This window comes from Vulpes vulpes, chromosome 6, assembly GCF_048418805.1.
Source record: "Vulpes vulpes isolate BD-2025 chromosome 6, VulVul3, whole genome shotgun sequence".
NCBI classification, from domain to species: Eukaryota; Metazoa; Chordata; class Mammalia; order Carnivora; family Canidae; genus Vulpes; species Vulpes vulpes.
Genome location: NC_132785.1, coordinates 125796697 through 125813592, shown reverse-complemented (window position 1 = coordinate 125813592; position 16896 = coordinate 125796697). Strand labels below are relative to the sequence as shown.

Below are 16896 nucleotides of genomic sequence, written 5' to 3'. Positions count from 1 at the left end.
TTTCTGTGCTATCAGAGGCTAAAGTATTTTGTAAACAATGCTTTCATGGCATTTAGAGTGAGAGTTGATCTTAAGAAAATCTCAGATTTAGCTAACCCGAACTATGAGCGGCTAGATTTTCTTCCGGAGGAATCTGAAGGCATTTGTCAATTTATTTTTTTTGAAAAGGTAACAAATTCAACACTTGGGAACTCAAAGCTGCTGGCAGTCCTGGACAGGAAGGTTTTCATATCTGCCCGAACTTGCTCGTTGATTTCTCAGACGTCCATTTATAACAGTTCTAACAAGATAGAATCTGCCTTTGAATATCTGTAAATACGGGTAAAGATCACAATCCGGCACTCATAATGGTCCAAGACTGGAAAGGCAGATTCTCATGTTTGATTAATATTTATGTTACCGGATTCCTTTACAGAAAGAACCGAAGGATGAAACACTAATTATGTGTGTGTGTGTGTGTGTGTTTCAGGGGCCCCATCCTAGCAATTCCTGAAGAGGGCTGTCATAAATTCTAGGATTTTTGAAAACAGGGTGCTTATGGGGGAAACTGTTCATGTTTGGCTTGAAAGACAGACAGGTAACTGTGTGGCTGGCTGACATAATGTCTATGACACGGAGAAAGAGGAAGCCAACTTATCTCTGCTTTATTTTGACGACTCAACAGTGATAAAAATTATGGGTGATTTCTCCCTCTAGTTTCAGGTTAAGGCTTGGGGCAGAGTGATGGAAGTTTCTTGTCCAGAATCCGCCTCAAAGAGAGGTTTCTGTAGCCCTGCCTGGTGCTCTCCTGCCTTGAGAGGACACTCACCTAGGGTGAGCTTGCTTTGTGGTGCAGTATTCCCTGCCACTGGCCTGCAAGGTACAGGTGACTTGCTTTGCTTTTGTTCAGGAGCCACGTGTGGGGAGATTTGCTGGGGAGTGGAGACTTTTTGTTAGCTGGATCCTGTTGGAATACCAATGGAATTGTTATCCAGAGGGATCCCGGGGAGGCGGTTAAGCAGTCAGTTTTATTCCATCGAGAAATGGAGATTTTCTTATAGGATTTTCTAGAAGTCTGGCCTTCCAGAGCTAGCACCCTAGCCCTGGTTAGCCTTCCCATCAGTATTTGTTGCTGCTGGAGCTTTCGGGGTCACCCCACTAGTTGAAGTGCCACAATCAAGGTGTGCGTTCACACAGCCTCCATCTGATCTGTTTGTTTGTAAACAGCCCCCGCTGTGTCTCAGTTTCTTCATCCATAAAATGGGGATATCCAATTGTTTATGCTCCTGCCACGATCCAGATATGAAAACAAACCATTCTATGAGAGTGAAGTAATTGCTGATTTCAAAGACGTCATAAAAGCATATAGACTCTTATTGTTCAGTCCACTGGGGCAGGGTGACTAATTTGCAAAAGGGAGAGGCATCAAATAACTACTTGTGTAGCATGTCATTTCCAGTGCAAGGGGGGAGAATTAGGGGATTTAGCGGGGAGCCCAAGGAGGAGGACTTGAATTTTCAATCTCATAACCTAAGGCCAGTAGGAAATACCTCTCCCTCTTTCCAATTCATTTGGGGGGACTGAGATTGCACACCACCCCAGCTCTTCGTTATTGCTGGGGACTATCACGTGATTCTGAATCTTAATATGGAGTGGGTTTGCCGTCACTCTTGACCCGAATATACCAGAAAAGGTGTCTTACTGACATTTGGCATCTGCCCCCCCTCCTCCATAGGAGTTGGGCAGAGGGCGTGTAGACTTGGGGGTGGGAAGGAATGCATACAGCAGGCCGCCTTTAAGTGCACAGTCTTGTTGGGTGCCGATGAGGAAGGAACTCCGTGCATGCTGGTGAGGAAATTCTCTCCCTTTTGGCCGCCACCTCTTAAAGCTAACAAAAATGGGCATTTACACCCCCAGAGCGCACAGCTGGCTGCTCTGAAATGGCCCCTTCACTGGGGAAATGGGAGGCCCCAACTGGCCTTTTGGGACTCCATCTTACTTTTGTCTTGTTTTTCTTTTGATGAGCCTTGGTTCACTTTTTTTTTTTTTCCCCCTAGCCAATGCTGAGTGAACCTGAATTAGGTTTTTAAAAGGAATAACCTCTGGCAGGGCCCGAAACCTCCCGTTTAAGTCTTGCTCGTTAGCAAATACAGATGCTTGCTTTATATATTTGGTCGGTTCGCCCCGGCAGGGCCAGAACCTCAGGCTTGAGTTTGGGGGTGGGGGTGGGGCTGGGGGAGCGTGGCACTCTGCCTTCTCCACGGGGGACTTGATAGAGTCCTTGTTCCCTGGCATCAGAGCCCGGGGTGGGGCGGGGGCACAGCAGATACCCATAGCCTGCGTCGGTGCCGGCAAGGAGCCAGAAGCTGTCTGGTGCTCCTTAATTGAATACAGAGCCCCGTCAGTTCCACGTGGCCTTGTGAGGATGGGCAGGGAGGGCAGTGATCCTTCCCCCCCTCCAACCGTGTCTGCGCTTGGAAGATTGGAACCCCCCCCAACCTGAGGGGCCTGGGTGCCCGCCTCAGCCCCCAGCCCCCAGGGTTTGCAAAAAGCCAAGAGAAGTGGGCACTGAGATCGTGCGACGCCCGTGGAAATATCTTTGGCGTGAGCTGGGTCTTCTATCTTTGTTAGTGGCGGCTCGTTAATTAACCGGCAGATTAGCGTTGCCTTCTTTTGACACCTGCGTGTATTTTGGGGCAGAAGATTCTTGTTCTCCTAAGACTGAGCGGAACCGTTCAGGAAGTCCTTGTGCGGAGCCGCCCGCCTCTTCTCTCTGTCCCCGTTGTCGTCCCCCTGCTCCCTCTTCCTGTCCCCTCCTCCCCGCCCTCCCTGCAACCCAAGTGGGCTCCTAGTTGCGTGGAGGAGTGGAGGACAGACGCGTTAAACACAGCTAAATAAATCGTGTTTACGCTTGGCGTTCTTGGTAGTGAAAAATCTGTTGCCTGTTTTTACTTCCTTATTTCTCAGCATTTGCTTCCTACCTGTTTTTGAGCACATGCCCAGAAATAGTAGTTTTGTCAAATGAGAGGATAATGCCAGCCAGCCTCTCTCGCTGCCAAGGAAGCTGCTGGATTTTGCAAAACAGAGTGACGTTTTTTTAGTGACACTGATGTTTTTTTTTTTTTTCCCTTCTTCCCCCCCCCCCCCCCCCCCCGCAAAGAAATTAGGATGTAGAATAAGAGTATTAAAATGCACTTAGGGAAGAAAAAAAAAAAAACAACCAAGCCCCACACAGGCATCCCCATGGCACAGGGACACGCGTTGAGCAGGTTTAGAGATGGGTCTCACTTTTGTTTGCACTTGGTGGTTCCAAGGGCAGGAGGCGGCCTTCAGAGGAGGAGAGGCTGCCCAGGGCCCCGAGAGCCAAGTCAGGCTCCCTTCCCTTCAACCCCAAGACTTAATTTTCTCTGCCATTTTGGATGATGTGGTGTAAAGAGGTTGATTTTCTTTTCTTCTGGTTGGTTCTGTGTGTTTCAATTCTTGGGGCCTTCTGAGAGCAGTGCCGCTCTGTGCTCTTCCTCTGAGGTTCCAGTTAGATTCTAGTCCCGATCCGGGTTTGAAGCTTGTTGGGATCCTAGCCACGCTATCATTGTTTATGTAGAAGAGCAGCCAGGGAGACACCTCCCTTGTCTTTATCCACAGCATTGTTTGGGTGGGTGGGGGTATCTGAAAAGTCATTATCGTGATGTGGTGCTGTTTGCTGGGCAGAGAATTACAGACAAAAGTAGGCAGCCTTTTTTTTTTTTTTTAATATTTTCTTAACAGTTTCAAAAACAACAACAACAACAACAACAACAAAAATGACAAACGCCGAGAGCTCCTGCCAGGAGCCTAGGCTTGTCTTATCGGGCAGTCTTTGCAGGGTTTCTGCAGAGGGTTCCGTCTGAGGCCCAGCACATCGGCTCTGTTTCAAAGACAGCCAAGGGAAAAAAAAAATTACAACAAAATCAAAGTCCGCGTGCTATGATTTCCCCCAATTTCTAATGGGAATACCCTGCAATAGAAATGATATTTCCATGGAGGACTGTGCTACCGGCTTCTTTAATTACATTAAATAGTGGTATAAACCTCAGCTGATGTAAAGCCCTGTTTCAGTGGCAGCGGCGCCGGGAGCGTGGCAAGATTGAATCCGAAGGAGCAATGTTCCCTGTGTTAATGTGCTAACAATCTTTATTCAATTAATCCCGCGAAGTGTTAATTTTTACACATTTTGTTGTGCACACACTGTACCTCGCCGCCGGTGCATTAGGAGATGAAAATGGATCCCACGTCAAAGAAATAAGGAAGAAGGTGGCTGTCAGAACTGCGCCCTTAGAAGAAAATTTGTGATTGTAGCCGTCAAACGCTACCCATGCTGAAAGGAAGGCTCACAATATGTATATTATGTGCCATCTACATGCAGGAAACTCCGGTAGAGGAGCTACTTTGTTGAAAGTAATTACAGGCCTGCTCAGTGTTTTAGTCAGTGACATTTCAGACTTGGCTTGGGAACATAAAGAGGCCACAGAAAGATTTTGTTCTTACGTGATGCGAAGCAACGCACCTCAGTGTTCTGGATGTCCATTAGTAGGAGGTAAAAAGAATGAAAAAGGGGGAAAAAAAAAGACTCCGTCAACTACAAAAGCCAGGGGAGAGCTGGATTTTTTTTTTTCTCCTTATTACAATAGTAGCAATCCGTTGCATGTAACTCTGGCAGTGCAACTACAACCCAAAAATGCATTTAAACTATACCAGTGACCCCTCTTCTGCAATTTGGTTTTTCTTCCTTTCCTTCCTATCTACCCTCCCTCCTTCCCTCTTTCCTTTTCTCCTTCCTTCCTTCCTTCGTTCCATCCTTCCTTCTCTTTCTACCACCTACTGACCAAGTTAAATTTCTTTCCATCCCTAAACCAGGAAACCCACCCTCTAGGCCCTTTGGTTGCACGTCCCCCTACTGGGCAGGTGGGGATTTTATGGTCCCACCTGGACAGAGGGTGATGCTCCTCACATCCCTTATAGCCCCAGCTCCATCTGCACCTGGGACCCTTCCCCTGTTTCCTTGCTGCCTCTGGCTTGAGTCATGGCTATCACCTCCTTTCTGGACACTCTGTTTTCTTGATTTTGTTTTGTTGGCTGTGCCGCGTTGTTTTCATTCTCAGTTCTCTGGGATCCTCAGAGTTCAGACCTCCCCCTTTTATTTACTACGTCGTGCTCTCTGTGATCGGGGGCTGAGCCAAAGCCAGTGTTGGGAGTTTGTGGGGCTTGCAAACCACAACAACTTTCTGAACTCACTAGTTTGAAACATGTTCTATACAGGACCATATTTTTAACAAGTGTCAGGATTCAGTGTTTCCAGGTCATCCCACATATGTCAGGCACAGTGGATGCTGATGGGGGCAAATAAGGAAAAACCAGTGATCTTAGTTTAAAACTCCCTGTAGGCACCCAATCTGAAGGGTTGTCTCATGCTGTATTTCCCTCCTGTGATGTGTGGCTTCTGTCTTGACTGTGGTCCATTCCTGCCCCTCGCCAGCTCTAAACTAATGAACTCCATGGGGGTGTCCATGGGGACGTGTATGAGAGATGCTTGGCCAAGGTAGTCTTTGGAGTCCGGCCATGAAGTGCCGTCTGGGAAAGGGTCATGGGGTCCTGACCCCAAGTCCCAAATTCTTCCTATTTGGAATCCGGAGTGACTTACCTGGCTTTTTATGTCAGTTTATAGACTGTACTTGCTGTCCAGGGGGTGCCTCATGAAGTTATGTGTAGTATACTGTTAGTGGCCCCTGATGCAACATAATAGAAAATTATTGAAGGATCTTGGATAAATGGTGTTGTAGGGCAGAAAGTGCAGAAGACTGCAGCAGCTGTCCAGCTTCTGATCAGAAAATCTGAGTCGGGAAAGGGGGACATTTCTGTGCTAGGTACTGGCCAGCTGTTTTCACTGGTGATATTCAGAGACTCTGTCAACTGCTGTTTGTCCTTGGCCTCTGTAGATTCTGGAGTATACATGGAGACATTTGAGCTTGTCCATGTTGCTGATATTTGCATCTATGTGTGTACACGCATATATGTATGATCTTTGTATAATAGATGTGCATGCGCACATTTTTTAAACTGGTGAAACACATGGTTTCACCTTCTGTTGTCCCCAGGCCTGCTCATTCCAAGAGCGTGGGCCCCAATTTGGTGGATCGGGGCTGCTGAGGTGTCACCCCAGAGGACTCCTATCTGTTTTCCTGTGGGCATCCCAAAGCCTTGGTGCCTAGGCCTCCAGGTCCCGGCCAGAGGACAAGTGATTGCGGTTTATTTGCATTCCAGCAGCTGAGAGGGCTCCAGGGATTTCCCTGAATGATGAGCAAAAGAGTTGAAGCTGCACGTTCTCCCCTGAACGTGCCCACTCAGGGGGTGGAATGGTCAGCCCCGAGCCCTTGGTCAGCTTACCCTGAAGAGTTTGCAGAATGTGATTCAGACACTATCCCTCCTCCCCAGTAGCGCCTGACATTTCCTATGCTACTTCACTGGGCCTTTCCATAGATGGTTTTGGAGTTTTTGATGTTACCCTGCCAATCCTTGGCTCCCAGTTGCTGCCCCAGAGTCCTTGGGCTGCTGGCATCTTGAGGAAATTGCAGCTGGCAGCCATCGAAACAGGTGCTTTTGGACCTGGTGCTGGGATGGGCCCGTGTGCCCGCTTCCACCTGCAGGCTCCAGTGGCCAGGGAAGATGTTCCCTTGCTAAGCCTTGGTGGAGGGAGGAAAACCGGTTTTGGTAGTGTCGTAGCGGGGCACGACTTTGCCTTTGCCTGGCCTCTCCCTTTTTGGGGAGGCATTAAATGTGTAGCATGCCGGGAGCAAAAATAGTTGGAGTGGTGATTCACGGTGACAGATCTCGGGAGTGCGCGAAGGGGGAGGCGCGAGGCGGGAGGTGGCCTGTCTCAGGGTGCTGGAAGGGACATGCTTCTTGCCTCCTCTATGCTGCCAAGCCTTCTCCGCACCCCGTTGGCCACAAAGGGCTGTGACCGCGTGTGGGGGTTCTCCAGATGGTCATTGGGAAAGTGGCAGTTGGACCAGCCTCAAGCCCAGAGATGTCCTTGAAGGCCCCCTTGCAGGCCCGCCTCTCCCCGCTGCCTGACACCCTGCAGTAGCCCTCTTTAGGTCCAGCCAGGTCCGGGCGGGCCCTCTAGCCTGCTGCAGAAGAAATCCACTCCCTTTTCAGCCCCATGAAAGGGCTGCTGTTTTCAGCATGAAGCCTGAGTAAAAAGGCCCAACCCCGGCTGGAGCTTTGTTTTCATGGCCCCTGTGTGATGGCCCTGAAGGATGTCTTTAAACCCAGCTGCGCAAACCCTGGTGAGACCTCATTTGCCCTCTGTTGCTCCTCTTTTGAAGGACACCAACATATGCACCCCCAAACTCAAACCCACTGCAGCAAGGACCTGAGACCCATGATAGGCGCTCAGACTTGCCTGAATTAGGAGGGGAATCCAGAAGTGGGAGGTGGGACTTGGCAGACGCAGCTCCCTGCCGAGAATTTCTAGATCCCCCAAGTGCTCTGGCACTCTGAACTGAGCCAGGCCGCACACCCACCCGCTCTCTTGGCCTTGTCTTGAGGACCTGTCCTGACCTAGCAGGTTTTCATGGTGACTTATGGTGTTCACGAATATAGCTTGGATTCCCTTTCTGCTTTGTATTGTTGTTGTTGTCGTTATTATTATGTATTTCATAATGAAATGAAAAGCAATTCTGGTCTGTGCCCAGTGATTAAAAAGACTTGAAATAATACCTGTGGAGTGAGGGAATTTATTTTTTTCCCCCAGACCCATGTAGCTCTGAAATTGAGTAACAAAAGAAGGCTGCTTAGAATCTTTCCCTATTCCTGCTGTCTGAACCACCCTCCTCCTCCCAAAGAGAAAGAGAGAGAGAGAGAGAGAAAGAGAGAGAGAGACAAATGGTGGGAAGGCTAGGTCTTGTTGGGTGAGTACCCACTGCCTCTTTCATTTAAGGTGGCACTCTACTTCTTTCAAATAGGAAATTGCCAAAATGGATGTCATCGGCTGCTAATTAGATGTATTTTAACTGCAGGATCATTTTACCAGCTAATACTGTTATTATGTGCTTCAATGTGAACCCATGGTGGAGCTGTTAAAATATGAGCGTGCGGCCCTAGCGCACAGCTAATGAAGCCTGCGGGATCGGTGGAGCTCTCTCCTCGGGGGCCCCGAAGATGGCCAGGCCAGGCCCCAGGCAGAAGTCTGAGGCCTGGCAGCTTCTCAGGACGTGCCCCCTTGATTCCCTGTGGCCACCTTCTTTCTGTGTTTTGACTAGGGCCTGACTCCAGAGGAGGCCCTGAGCTCTCTAGAATGGAGGCCACGAGAATCACAGCCTCCTGCCCCCCAAGGTAGGTCACTGGGTCCACCATCCTTGGGCCTTTGAGCCAGCCTAGAAGCACCGAATGACCATGCATTGCAATGTGGCAGCCCAGGCCGCGTCACTGTCACGCGGCCCGTGCCCCAAAGCAGGCAGGCCTGTACCTCAAGCACTGAGTTTTCGAGTCTGAGTTGGCTTCCCTCCATCCTCTCTCTCTAGCAAACCGGAAAAAGAGTCCTGATTTCCCGTCGGGGTTGGGGGAGGGTGGCTAGAATTGGGATAGATTCTTAAGCGTGAGCAGTGCATCTGACTTCATCTGCTTCCTCTCTCTCTCTCTCTCTCTGCCCCTCCCTCCCCCCCTTAATACATAGCATTTTTATCATCCTTAAGACAAAGTAGCTGGCAAAATATTTAAGCGATCCGAAAGAAATGTTTTTATTTGCCCGTGTGCGAATTGGGTTATCTGCCGATCTTGTTTATGAAATTTGGGGCTGCCTTTCCAGCAGTCTGTTCGCCTCTCAAATCTTTCCCGGCTCCCATTTCCATATTTCTGCGTGCATGTTCTTTGTTAATCACTTGGCAAGCGCTTATTTGAATATTAAAAATTTCTTTAATCATCAAAGGCAGGAGCACAGTCTCATGAATATTCATATTTTCCCCCCTCCTCAGACTGGATTCTAGTTCATTACCCTGCAGTAAAAGCCAAACAGCCATCAATCGCCCTCATTACAGGCTCTGGCGTTTTGATTGGCTGCCTGCTGCCCAGAGCTTTTTTTTTATTTTTTTATTTTTTTATTTTTTTTTCCTCTTTTCCTGTGAGCTGTCTTGTACCTGCCAACAACCCCCCCCCCCCCCAAAAAAAAAATCAACAATGCAAGAATAAATTTCTCTGGTTGAAAAACAACTTTGCAAACTTGTCAAACAGTCCTCATGGCTTGCTGCTGCTGAAGCGGTCACCACCACTACCTCTCCCCCGCCCCCCCCCCCCCCAGCACCACCTCTTTAAAAAAAAAAAAAGAACCCGGGAAAAAAGGGTGGGGGAGAGAATTAAATAAATAAATAAAAAGGGAGAAACTTGAGCCTCAGAGATGAATATTTGTCAAGAGAGTTGACGTAAGTTTCATTTGCATAATGACTTTGTACTTCTGCATTAATAAAATTTGCATATGAAGCCATGTTAATTACTCCTGATCATGCTTTTTGCATTCATGCATAGTAATTTTCTCCGACTTGTGAGAATTAATGTCTTGGCATGGGGGGAGGGGGCGCGGGGATTGTCAGGTTTTCTTGCCAGTGGCCCTCGCTCACAAGCGCTCGCTCCCTGTCTGTCTCCCTCCTTGATCTATGACTCATTTTTGCACTATCAGTAGGAGTTCTTGGCTTAAAAAATGTATCAATTGAAAAGCACCAGTAGGGAGAAAAATATATACCTCCTGCACACACAGTGTATACCAGAGCTCCTCTCTCTGGCTGGGGATCTGTAGCCCCCTCCCCCGTGAGAGGGGCGCCGAGGATTCAGCATCGGGAAAGGTGCACGCTCCCCTCACCACCAGGCTGGGGCTCTTCCAGGCGCGTTTTTTTTTATGTGTCTACACGCCGGTGGGTGTGGGCGTGCTCTCGGGGCAGTGCGCATGTGTGAGGACGGAGCAGGAACATCTGCAGGGCCCCTCTAGAAGGGAGACAGGTTACAGACACCCTCAGAATGGATGCGGCGAAAAACTGCCTCGTACCCTAATTTGGAACCGAAGAAACATTTTCGGGATCTTATTTTTGGATTTCGTTTGTGCCTCTTTGTGCAGGATGCATAGAGCAACATCCTAACCCCTGTGAGCCTCGGTTTCCTCCTTTTGTGAGGGAAGGTTGTAACACCTCCTCCTGGGAAGGCTGCTGGCCTTAAATGATATGATACATGTGTTGATTGTTTCCTTTTCTGATAATGAGAGCCAACTTCCATGATAAGGAGGGGAGCCAGCCAGGGTTTTATTTTTAAGCCACCTGGATCCTGCATAAAGCTGAGATGGCGTCTTGGTGTCCCTCCGCTGTATACCTCGGTGCTGTTCCAATTCCAGAGGGGAACCCACCTAGACCCCAGAAGAAACCATTTTTAAAAGGGTGTCTTGCAGGGCTTGGTCAGGTGCCTTCTAGAGTGGAGAACACCGGACAGACGTTCCCTGGCAGGCCGTGGGGAGGGAGCAGGATAAGTTCCAGAGTGGAAAATAAATGGATGGTGGTGGCCGTTTGTTTGTTGACTGTTCACTGGAAGCCAGGCCCTGGCCAGACTTGTCCTGACCTTCCTTTGAAGGTGGGGCTCTGAGAAAGTGACTCACCCTGGGTCACGTGGCCAGGAAATGGCAGAGGGGATTGGGCCCAGGCCTCTGCTCCAGGGCTGCGTCTGAGCTCCGGGCTTCCTCTGTATGTCGGTCTGTTGTCACCGGGTCTCAAGGGCTCTGTCGAGTGTGTTCTGGATTTCCTGTCTGCACTTTTGATTGCAGGCACTCCTTTCCTTGCGGATAGGCAAGAGTTGGGACGTGGCCTGGGATTGATTGGTGCTGAGGCCAGACAGTCCTCACCTTGGACTTGGCCATCATAACCACTTGAACGTGTACAGTTAGTGGTTTTGAGCGTTTTCACAATATTGTGCAAACATCACTACCACTGTTTAATTCCAGAACCATTCGTCATTCCCAGAAGAAACCCTGTCCCCATTAGCCTTCACTCTCCCAGCCCTGGCCCCTGGCAGCCACTTGTCTACATTCTGTCTCTGTGGATTTGCCAGCTCTGGATATCTATAGTCACACAATAGATGGCTTCTAGCATCACCTTCTGCTTTTACCCTGGCTTTGGGACTCCCGTCTTTGGACAGAGTGCTCGTGGATTAAGCTGCTGGGGGGCGGGTGTTTTGGGGAGGGATCCCCCAGGGCAGAGGTCTTCTGAGAGTAGCTGGAGTGTCTTCTGTGGGCAGCTCAGGATTAGAAGCCACTCACTCTTGCTGTCCCCTCCCCTGCCTCCAGTTGAGCCAGCTCCTGGAGCAGGTGGTCTTCAGTGAGGTTGGAATTCGTAATGGGGGCATGAGGAAGCCCCTCTAGGGGGCAGCTTAGCTTGGTCCCTCACCCCTACCTGCGTTGGAGGATGGCTTTGCTTTTACAGACTCCAGCCTAACCTGATCTCTCCTTTTGGAAAGATCTGCCCTTAGGTCCTTCCTCCTAACCTTGGAGACTCAGATTCTGCTCCCTTTCCCCCTGGGCATTCCTGGGCACTCCTGTCTACTCTCTCTCAGTCCTGATAAATGGTGGTGGCTGTGCCATGGTTTTACTCAGAACCAGGGGCCTGGATTCACTCCTTTTCGGCCTTCTGTGGCCTAACTGAGCCCAAGGACCCTCCTCCCCCCCCTTCCCTCCACCCCACGTGGCCCTTCTCAGCATCCTGGGGTGCCCTGCTCATCCCAGAGGGAGGCTGGGGGACACAACTGGGTTCAAGTCTCAGATCTCCCTGAGCCTCAGCATCCCCTGTGGGATGGGGATGGTTTTCTCAAACGAGTGAGGTATTGGTGGTGAACTGCCTATGTGGTAGGTGCTTAGCACAAGGCTGTGTCAGGAGCCTTCCATGGTGTGAAGGCAAGTTGATGTACACAGGGCCAAATGTGCCGTGTCCAGTGCTGGGGGAGGGATTTAGGCAAGGACTGGCTGGGGCAGGCTTCTAGGAGGAGGTGGGTGACACTGGTCTAAGGTGCCAACTTCTTGCACTGAAGCTGTGGCCAGAACTATGTGGGGTCATTGGCCATGTCCTTCCTTCTGGAGCTGGCATGGCCTCAGCAGCGCCCTGGGTCCTGAGCCTCGCCTCATACGAGGTCTTCATTGGTGCAGAGGAGGCCACGAGGCTTTGGCTTCTTGGAAGGATGCGTGCAGGTCTTCTCAAAGGTCCTGGTGCCCCTAGTCCTGGGTAAGACACGATTTGTAGAGGCGGATGCCATAGTGAAAGAGCATTGGTTCCAGAGCCAGGTGGCCAGGGCCAGGGCTGGGGGTGGGGGGGCAGTTTTCTGTGGTCAGGTCATCAGTTTCCCGGTCTGTGCAGCGGGTCTCCCAGGCCCTCCACGGGCCTGTTGGGAAGCCCACTCAGGAGGGTCCTGACAGGATCCTGGCCAGAAGTGGGCTTGCGAGGCCCCATGTCTCTCCTGGGTGCAGGGATCCCTCTTGGGGGCCCCGAGGTGGGCAGACCCCCACCTTGCAGACCTGTGTGGGGTGGTGAGCGGCGTCGGGTGGCCTCCTTGGCAGAGCCGGCCCGGGCCCAGCTGCCCTCATCTTGTTGGTGTTTTCTTTTTGTGTCTCTGATGCTTCTCCGCTCAATTATTTACCCAGGGAATTTGGGCTTCTTCACTTGTGGTTTTGGCAAGGGCTTCACACAGATTTTTGCCCTGGTGGTCTCTTAGCCATTTAAGATAAACGGCCAAATCAAACGCAGGCCTTGCCGGGGAGTTGAGGCGAACTGTGGGGCTGGGCGGAGGAGGCAAGAGAGCTCCTGGCCCTGCGGCCTGGCTGTCAGATGGGGGAGGCGTCCCAGCCGGGCCCCAGGCGTTAGGAGGGGTTCTGGGCAGTGCCGGGGTTTTCTTGGGGGTTGGGGGGCGTTCAAAGCCTTCTGAAAGGCCTCGGGGCTTGTGCGCTGTGCTTGATCAAGCTCAGGTTGCTGAGGAGGACCGTGGGCTGGAGAGACATACCAGCTGGCCGTCTGCCAGGCCACAAGTTAACCAGTGCCCAGGTGCTCAGAGGTAGACTGAGGTGCCCAAGGCCTGTACAGACAGCCCATCCTGATAGAGCAAACGGTGGTGGCTTGGAGCTTCCCAGCTCCTCTAGAGGGGGTGGTGGTGGCCCAAGTTTTGGGGAACGAATCCCCAAAGGGAGCCAGCTTCAGAACATTCCAGAAGCCTCCACATAGTGGGTGGGGGGGGGCTTCCTGGGTGCTTGGGCCCTGACCACCTCTTTTGACCCCACCCCCCCAGGGATGGGAATCTGGTCCCAAGACAGCCCAACCTGGCAGCTGTGGAAGGAGGACCCCCTCGGGCCACCCCACCCACTTCCCTGCAGGGCCTGGCACCCTGGGGCGCCCTTCCTCCCCCCCCAACTCTGGAAGGGTGACCTGCAGCCCTCTGCCCCGGGCCCCTGTCCCATGCCCCGGGTCCCTTGTACGGTCCAGGGCCCGACTGACCAGTCTTTTTTATTGTTTTTTCTCCAGGGCCGTGCAGGCCTGCCCAGCTGCCAGCGACGGCCCCCATAGCTGCCTCCTCCCACCCTCACTCATCCGTGATCACTCCACCTCTGCGCACCCTGGGCGCCCTGCCGCCCTGCTTCCCCCTGCCGTGCTGCAGCGCGCGCCCGGTCTCGGGTGACGGGACTCAGGGTGAGGGTCAGACGGAGGCTCCCTTTGGATGCCAGTGTCAGTTGTCAGGTAACAGACGGCCGCGGTGGCGGGGGGGTGGGCTCCCAGGGATGGCGGGGTGTGCCCGGGGCAGAGCTGGCGGCTGCCTCACCCAGGCGGGCTGGGCAAGGTGGGGGCCCAGGGAGGATGTGCCGTCCCACCCCGAGGGCATTTTGGGGGGCGCACAGGGGAAGTGCTCAAGGACATCAGCGTGCCCCTGTCCCCCATCGGTCAGGAGGTCCCCCGACGCCTCCGCCCATGCTGAGTGTCTCACTCCCAGAATGCATTCCTCCGGCTTCCAAATGTCATCTCTTTGGGCTGTTTAGCTAAAGCTTAATTGGATAACACTTAACATCTGAGGTTTTCTTCTGCCCTCGCCACTACTGTCCCCTCCTCTCCCCCCTGCCCCCACCCCAGTCACTGCCCCCACCCTGGAGACACCACTGGGGGAAGACTCCCTGGTCGTCTGTGCACATCGCCGGAGCCATCCAAAATGCTGAATTTCTCTTTGCCAGAATGTGTTGCCTATTAACTTTGAGACAAAAAAGTCACTCTGAAGGAGCCTTTCAGCTGTGACTGTGGGAGGGATGAAGCCTTGTAGGGTGCCTGTGGGGTGGGGCCATGCACATACCTACTGTGTGCCTCGCTACGGGTCTGTGTGGCTGCCCATTATATGGGTGGGCAGACAGGCAGCCACAGCACAACACCCCCCACCTCTCTTCCCAAACACGACCCAGACTCCTGCTGTGGCCTAAGGTCCCTGGAATTTGTGGCTAGAGGCCTCCCATCCCAGCCTCTCCTGCTCAGGGCCCAATGCCAGGACGCTGACACAGATACAGGTGGTGGTGAGTGCCCTGAGGTCTGTTTTCCAGGCAGGGGCAGGAACAGAGAAGGGGTGGGGGCGTTGAAGAGCTGGGGTGCAGAGCTGGGGCTGATTCCGTTTGTCTCAGCTTTGTCACCAGGCACATTGTAGGCTTTCTCTCGATGTGGGTAATGAAAACTATTTTTATTGGATAGGTTTTGCTTTCATCGAAGCTGTCCCAAGGGATGGTCCCTGGTGGAGCCACAGCTCGGCAGAGGGCCACAGGTGGCCCCGGCTCCAGGGGCAAGAGCTCCCTAGGCCTTCCTGCTGGTCGGGTGGCCTGCAGCCTTCAGCAGCTCCTGCTGTGATGTCTGGTGGCATCATAGGTATGGGGCTCATGCGTTGAATGCACAAAGCCTAGACTAAAATTGTCCAGGGAGCAGTAGGCACCGCCGGCAATGAAGCCGGCTCTCTGCCCCGGGCCGCCGGGGTGCCCAGGATGATTGGGGCTCCCATCCCTGCTCTGTGATCCCTGCTTGCTGCGCGAGGCTGCCTGGTCCATCCAGGTGGTTGCCCTGCTCTCGTGGCTTCCTGTAATTAGTGCTGTAGCCCCTGCAAGCACGCAGGGGGTCGCTCTATCAAAGATCAGCCGGTGTTTCTCACTGCTCGGTCGAGTTCTGTGGTACAGAAACATGATTTCCCTGGCAGAGGTGCACCTGGGACTTCACTTAACCCTCTGGGGCTCTGGCTCTGCTCAGAAGCTACCACGCTGCGTGAGAACTGTCGCATCCCTGTTCTGCAGACCGGGAACCAGGGCTCAGGGCGGCCAGGTGGCTATCGTAGAGATGCCTCCCTCTTCCCCTTGGTCCTCCTGCCTCTGCCTGCATCCAGGGGTGTTCCCACTGATTGGCCAGTCCTCCCACACTTGCCCTCAGCCACAGTGCCACCCTTTCCTTCAAGGGACCATGTGTTGAGGGCCTACTGTGTGCGGGATTGCACTGGGCCTTTTCTGTCCATGCTTGAATTTAATTCCCATGGTGACTATAGGAGGTAGGTTCTCTCTTCCCACTTTACAGACGAGAAAGTGAGGCTCGGAGATGTGGAGTTCTCATAGCCCACAGTCATTCGTTCTTTTATGGAAAGCCCTTTCTTGGGCACCTGGTCTGTAGGCACTGGGCAAACTGAGGTGGAGTCAGGCACAGCGGGTCTGGGCTCCCTGCAGCTTGCAGGAGTGGAGATGGGGAGAGTGGGAATGGGGACCTGCAGAGAAGATGCTTGGAAGGGGATGGAGGGCAGAGGTGGGATTTGACCCTGGCTGGTCACCCAGCACCTACTTCATGTCTGGCATTGGCTCATCTGGCCCAGAGGCCTTCTTGGACTTTAGAACGTGATGCTGTGAGGGCTTAGAGGGTCTGTGAGCAGCCCCCAAGTGGATGTCAGTGCCCAGGGGGAGAAGCGAGGCGGGGTGGGGTCTGTACCTGGGGTCTCTGAGACCACCCTTCCCAACCATCCTCGGAGGCCTGCTCTCGGCCTCTCATGCTTGGCTGCGATTTCCAGCGCTGTCCTCCTTCACTGTTGGATCCCCGTTAATTAGCCTGCCTCATGTCCCCCCGTACTTTCCGATCAGTTTCAGTACCTGAAAATATCCTGTTCCGGAGGGTTTTGTCCCTTTGTGGCTTCTGTCCCTGGCACTGGGCTGTTTGCTGAAGTGTTTTTAGTGCCTGTTTAATTAGTAGTTGGAATGGAGTCATTAAATTCGCAGTAACCCGTTAGGAAGAAGCAGTCCTCTGTGAAGACGGAGAGGGGCCACCGTCCTTACTTTGTTTTGTCTCTTTTCAGATCAGGATGCACTGAACCTATCTCTTCAAATTAATGCGGAAAACCCCGGAGTAACCGTGTCTCACACGGGTTAATTGCATGCCCGCGAAGGCATTCACAGTTATTTATAGAAGGATGTGATTTTATGGGGGAGCAAGCCACACAGGTTTGCATGTTTGTGGACCTCTCTGGCTGGCAGCGTCCCAGACGGCCCCGCCTCCTGGGACCGGGACCCCAGACCTCCCGCTGGGCATGGAGGGGAGAAGGGACTTGGGCTCTTCAGTGCTTTTTGACTCTGCTGAGATAATGGGAGGGCTTTGTGTCTGGCCGTTCCTGGAAACTGAAGTTTTTTCCCTGAGAAATTTCACGTAGGAACTTCTCGTGGAGTCAAGAAGCTCGGGCTGTGGTCCTGGCCCTTCCTCCACCTGGCTGGTGACCTTGGATGAGCCGGCCTCCCTCTCTGGGCCTGTTTCCTCTTCTGTAATAAAAACCATATATGTGAATACACACGTATGTGCAGATCACACGATGTATACATAATGTTTGAAA

General features: G+C 52.3%; 1 protein-coding gene across 4 annotated transcripts in view; it reads left to right on the top strand.

Annotated features, from left to right (window-relative positions):
• The window catches only part of BCL11B (BCL11 transcription factor B), a 90884-nt gene that overhangs the window by 26555 nt on the left and 47433 nt on the right, over positions 1–16896 (top strand). For 2 of the 4 annotated variants that reach the window (XM_072762268.1, XM_072762267.1), the window contains exon 3: positions 13545–13757. The exons of the other annotated variants lie outside the window; for them this stretch is intronic. In XM_072762268.1, the coding sequence (XP_072618369.1) occupies positions 13545–13757 (213 nt within the window). The remainder of the gene's footprint in view (positions 1–13544; positions 13758–16896) is intronic. 4 annotated transcript variants of the gene reach the window in all.